Source organism: Purpureocillium lilacinum (assembly GCF_023168085.1).
Source record: "Purpureocillium lilacinum CBS 284.36 DNA, scaffold_4, whole genome shotgun sequence".
Taxonomy (NCBI): domain Eukaryota; kingdom Fungi; phylum Ascomycota; class Sordariomycetes; order Hypocreales; family Ophiocordycipitaceae; genus Purpureocillium; species Purpureocillium lilacinum.
Genome location: NW_027072114.1, coordinates 1,374,396 through 1,380,395, shown reverse-complemented (window position 1 = coordinate 1,380,395; position 6,000 = coordinate 1,374,396). Strand labels below are relative to the sequence as shown.

Below are 6,000 nucleotides of genomic sequence, written 5' to 3'. Positions count from 1 at the left end.
AGGGCGTGCGCGCAGGCGCGGGTCCAGCATGGCAATTTCGCGCCGGCAGCGGGTTTCCGGGGGGCAGAGGAGAATAACTCGACGACTGCGGAACCGAAGGCGCCGCCTGGTAGGTACATTGTGGTGATTGTAGTCATCGCGGACCAGGCGTCGACGCAGTGCGAGCTCGATCGAGATAGCGGATTTGGGTGGGGATTTGGAGGTGGAGTCGCAAGACATGAGACGGGCGTGCAAGACGACGAGCGCGGCGCGCCAGTCCAAAGAGGCGCCCCGAGGAAGCCAAGACAGCTTGGGGAGCCCCGGCCCGACAGCGTGGCAGCCCAGGCGCTGAATCGGACCAGTCGATGGGCTGGGGACAGGGGTAGGCGGTTCTGCGCATGTGGATACTCGCCCGTGCCATGCGGGACACGGCGCGGCGAACCCTGGTCGCCTCGGGGCGCCGCGTGGGAGCGAGTGGGATGGCGTGGCACTGGCATGGAGCTGAGTCTGAGTTTGATTTGAGGGTTGTGGCTTGCCTCTGGGGTGGATGCGGTTTCGAAACGTCCAAAGCGGGAATTTGTTGTCGTGCTGCGTGCACTTCTGTCGTGGCACAACCGCAGTACGGCAGGTGGCATGCGAATGAAGGACGCCTGGCCGCCCGAATTAGTATTTTAGTGCTGGACGAACGGAGATGAGCCGGGCGCCTCATCACCTTGCCCAGGTTGTTGCCTCGATGCTTGGCTCGCGGTACGTGGGCGCTGTTCTCGCAGTATACTTGTACGTGCATCCGTGCAAGAGCGCGCCTCAGAGATTGAAGGAGGGGGCGCGCGCCGTTTCCGTCCATTGGCGTCTGACCGGGGACGAGCGGATTGTACTGCAACACTCGCAGCTTCTCCGACATGTTGCCATGCCCAAGAGAACAACGCCGCGCATTTGCTCGGAGTTTAGAGCGACGCTCAGCGTGTCCGGCAGCCAGCGGCGTTGACAAGATTGGGCGCGCTCAGTCCTTTCATCTGCCAGCGGTTCGCGCAAGCCACCCCATTAGCTCATGGTGGTCGTCATGTCCATTGCCCTCCACTCGCCACTTGTGGCTTGATGCGCAGATTTGCTCCGGGTTGCAAGGCTCCTGGTCAAGCGTTGACGGGGGCATGGTAGTGCCTGAGCTGGTAGCTCTCGACGTTGAATTGCAGGCACGCCGGTAGGCAGAAACTCCCCTATGGCAGTCTTGTAGCCACCAGCCACAGCACGGCGCCGCACGCTGGCGCGGAACCTGTGGTCGCCTGAGCCGAGTCTCCAGCACTCACTTGCAGCGCCCAGAGGCCAGGGAGGGGGTGCGGATAGCCATCCACGGATCCGACCAGCGCTCCAACTGTGGCGAGTGCTTGCGCGTTCCGGCGCTGTTCCAGAGGTACTTACAACAAAACGCGGTCTTTTCTGTGGCTTGTGAGTCGACGTGTGGCTCACCGGATATGAGCCGGGCAGCACATGGGGAATGATGGCCGTGCGTGTGAGACATTTGCAGGGATCGCGCATTGGCGTGCGGGCGACAGGCAGCACCGGCGGGCAGCGGCAGCGGCAACGGCAGCAACAGCGGCAGTACTGAAACCCGCACAACGTCCGTGGTACGACCATGTACAAACAACGGAGTTGTCGTGTCAGCAACCACTGGCCGGCGGCGAATGAGGCACAAACGCCAATGCGCGCGTGTCGGAGGGAGAGGGGAAACGCACGAGGCCAGCCCATGGGATTCGCCAGGGCGGGGGATCCCACATACAAAGCCTTCCCATGCCGTGCCCCGGCGACGCGCTATTGGATATGTGCTCTGCCTCCTGTGTCGAACCGGGAGGGGTCGGGGGGCCACGAGTGGTGCGGATTTGGTCCGTCGTCGAGACTCGAGAGTCAAGAGGCGGCGGGCCGGCGGCGCATCGACTGAGCCACAGCCGCGTTGCGTGTGTACAAGCAACGACGTCGACCCACGGCCGGCGTCCGGTGCAACATGCAGTTGGCAGCAATATCCTAGTAAGTGAGTTGCCTGCTGCTCAGCTTGCCTGTTCCCCATCTGCGTCTGCAAGCGGCTTACAGTTGGCCGATCTGCTGCACGGCAGCTCGTCATGTGCATGTCCTGCTGCGCATCAGCGCCGTTAATGCATCGAGCGGTTCCATGCGCGACGAGTCACCTGCCTTCGAGACCCTGCGCCGCCGTAGTCAGACGCGTGGCGGCCGCTGGCTGGGCAAAGGCGGTGAGACGCTCGGTGCTGGTGAGACGCTCGAGCTGACGCCAAGGTAGGTCGCCGTGTCGCGAGATTGATTCACGGCGGTTGCGCGAGACTGCACGCGGAATCCGACCAGCCTTGCAGTCGCTTCACCGAACTGAGAGTGGGCTGCACATACGGCAGAGAGAACCTCGACTTTGCGTGAGAAAGAGTCGGCCTTGGTGGCACACGGTGGTGGCCTGAGGCCGTCGATGAGCAGGTACATACCTTGGCACGTACATCTGGGAGGTGGCAGGCCTTGCACTGGCAGGTGCCCCCGTCCACTGTTGCCTGCTGGACGGAGTGCTTATGTTGCGCGGATCAACTGGTTCCGTCAACAGCAAGAAGTGCCAGGTGGTTGACAGCAGCTGGTGGACGCCCAGCGAGGCGCCTGAGGCCTCTGTTCTGGTACTGCCTAAGGCACCGTCGTCACCTCAGCGCTGCCTGCGGCAATCACAGCGTTTGCCCAGCCACCTCGCCCTGTCCGACTCCATGGCCGCAAGCATACTCTCAGCCTCTCGATCTCGTAGCGCGGGTGCAGTAGCATGTACACATGCCCGGTGCCCGAGCTCCAGTGCTGCCGCCGGACTCTCTGCGCAGCCACTCCGCCAGTCGGCCACGCGACTGACAGCGAAATGCTCCGCGACTTCTTTGTCGCCACTCCCAATGCGACACAACCACGGGGCGAAGCTTTGACTCTGCATTGGCCCATAGTAACGGTCACTGAGCGAGCGAAGACGCCAGTGTGTCTCGCCACGTGGAATGGCACAAGTGCGCCTTTCCAAAGATGTTGGCAGTTGACATGCCTGGCCAGCGCACCGAGCGCAGCATTTCAAATTACCTACCACAGCTTGAATGATCAATCATCCGCATGCATGACCTCAGCTAACCATGGATGCCGATTAATTCTGCTTGATACACACAAAGATTAAGTCATTCGAGTCCTTTACGGGTCCAGACATTGATCAGGCCGCATGGGGCCCTGGCCCGGTAGGCCACTCAAGGAGTCAAGGAGCCATTTTGAGTTTGCGCCGTCGAGTTTCTCAAAGTTGGCCGATCCGACCCTAGATCCCTAATCTTGAGAACAATGCTTTCAAACCAGCGGAGCCAATGGAGACGCTATGGATTACCCGATCCGGGGTCCGAAAGCCGACATCGGGTACACCGACATATCTGTTGCAGATTGTAAGCTGGCTCGCCAAAAGGGCAGTATCAGCTACACTGAAATCCAGCCCCCAAGCTCAAATAGCAGCAGAAAGCAAAGGCTCTGACGGCAGACCATGTCCTAACAATCTCCAGGGCCATGATTGCAATCATCTCTGAAAGTCCATCGCCGGCCAGGACCATGGCGAATTTCTGTCACCGCCTCGAGATATCACGAATCCCCACATCCCCACGCTGCCTCGCCGATCATCAAACCTTGACCGGACTCCAGATCCTCTAACTCGGAGCCGAGGGGGGGTTGGAGGCAGACAAGCGCTCGGAGACACCCCCCGTGTGTTACTCGAGGAGTTCATGCAGGTACGGGGTTCGTCTGTGAGTCGGCGCATGGACGTCCACATCTGGCATTGAAATGCTACGCTTGTACTGCAAGCACGCGATCTGCTATTTGCCGGTCGTCGCAATTGACTTTCTGACAGTGTGGGCCGAGCTATCTCAAAGAGGATGTAATAACCTAGAATACCAACTCCCGAAAGCCGACACCACGGACCCGAGACCGCGGTAGTAGTAACCAGGTAGCTTCCCGGGACCTCGGGTTCGGGAAAAGTCAAGCTTTTGTGCAGCGCGATGTGGACACCGCAGTATCAATAGTCCACGAGGACATCCCCCTGACATGGCGTCCTCCGGCAGTCCCGGAGTTAGCATGGTACCTGACATCAACAGCTACTAATGCGGAATATAGAACATTGGGTGTAAATTACTGTGGCGTGAGGACTGACCGTTAGTAGCCTGAGGATCCTGCACCAATACACCTCGCAGGGGACAAGGTACCACGCATGAGTATATCCGACGGTCGCGGGCTGGCTCGTGTATCAGCCACCGCAGGTGGGCAATCGCATGGCCTTCAGCTTCTGGCGATTAAGTTGGATGACCGAGAAAAGTGAAAGTCCTTTGAAAGCAGACCAGTGGCTCGCAATGGGCTTGCCCTGCTGTCCGGATTAGTGTCGTGCCCGGTGCCTAGTTTCGTGTATCTGGGGCGTGCCGTAACATGAAAACGAGAGGAAACCAGACGCTAGAGAATGGAAAGTATATACACAAATATTAGAGTGACTTAATTTTGGCGTCTTGATTCGTGTTGCCGTATCATGCAACCACCCACACATGGCCCTCGCACGTCTGGACCGCACTCCAACAGCAACAGTGCAACCCACGGCCATCCTCCACACCCAATATTGCAAAAGATGTCCCAACACATGACATCTTTGCACACGGCCCGACCTTGACATCCAGTGAGGACTTCGAACTCAGAAGTAATACCGGACGAAAATGGCACCGTGACGCGCGATGCTTGCGGAGTTGAACGCCATGGCTGCGGACTCTGCGGACTTTGCTTGGTGCTGCACGATACAGCCCCGACAGCCACACATGGCGGCTTTTTGATATATGACTTATTGTAAAGGCTGCGACCTCCGCACCTTGCGGTGTGATGCTGGATATTGATGTCAAAACATCTCAGGTCGCTGAACTGTTGATCAGGTCCTGACCCTCGCAACAGAAAACACAATGGCTGGATCCAAGGTCCTAGTATTAGGTGGCACTGGACCTGCTGGGATTTGCTTGTTAAGGGAACTTCTCTGGCGCAAGCATGCTGTGGTGGCGTTTGCGAGGGATCCTGCAAAGATCCCAGACGACTTGATGTCGAATCCTCTCCTCAAGGCAAGTAAATCATGACATTACTAGACAGGTAGCTAAGGCTGAGCTGTTAAGCATGGACATCTTGTTGACATGAATGGCCTCTGCAGGTAGTTAAGGGAGAATTATCAGACAAGAATGCCCTCGAGGCTGCAGTCTCAGAGTGCAGCGTTGTTGTGTCCCTCCTCGGGCCTAACACGCTCCGCTATATCAACCCAGCAACCTTCACCGGCTTCTACGAGACGCTCTTCGAAACAATGCGGACGCACGGCGTGCGTCGCATCTTCGCCATGAGCACGCTCTCATACGCACAGCCCAACGACCGATTCTCCGCGATCCGCTGGCTCCTCGTCGCGCTCGTGTTCTTCGTGGCCCACTTCGGCTGGCGAACCGCGCGAGGCATCGGGCGGGTGTTTGAAGAGCACGCCGCAGGCCTCGACTGGACGGTGTTTCGCATCGCCGGCATCGAGGGGGGCAGCGACGAAGACTCCTGGAAGACGGGCAGAGAGGACGGCGAGGTGTACGAGGGTTGGATCGGGCAAATGGGCTGGAGCGCTAGCCAGAACAGGGCGGCGCTGACGCGATGGCTGGTCGATGCTGTGGAGGATGGCAAGGCACAGTGGATTAGGAAGATGCCTGCCGTGAGTAGGCGGGCGGGAGGTGCCAAGGCGGAACCATCATGAGATTGAGATACTGGAAGTATGGGCTGGAAAGGTCAAAGCTTTGATATGTCGACAAGCCTTTTGATTCGTAATAGGGAACCAGTTGGACTCGAGTGCGGTCCAGTAAGTGCCGTCTTGGGGCGTGCTAGTTGACTTTTGAGGCGTCTCTCGACATGTCGTTTAGATGATCACTACGGAGTACTTGCATAACAATCTCTGCTTGCAAACGAAGCGTCAAATCCACCCAGTAGTGC

The 6,000-nt window shown here is 58.5% G+C and overlaps 1 protein-coding gene across 1 annotated transcript; it reads left to right on the top strand.

The window, feature by feature from the left end:
* Window positions 1-4,955: 4,955 nt before the first annotated feature.
* On the top strand, window positions 4,956-5,767 carry PLICBS_005624 (uncharacterized protein; the record flags this gene model as incomplete). Its single annotated transcript, XM_018319309.2, has 2 exons — window positions 4,956-5,112; window positions 5,199-5,767. The coding sequence occupies 2 exons, from the start codon at window positions 4,956-4,958 to the stop codon at window positions 5,765-5,767; spliced, it is 726 nt and encodes a 241-aa protein (XP_018181783.2).
* Window positions 5,768-6,000: the final 233 nt, after the last annotated feature.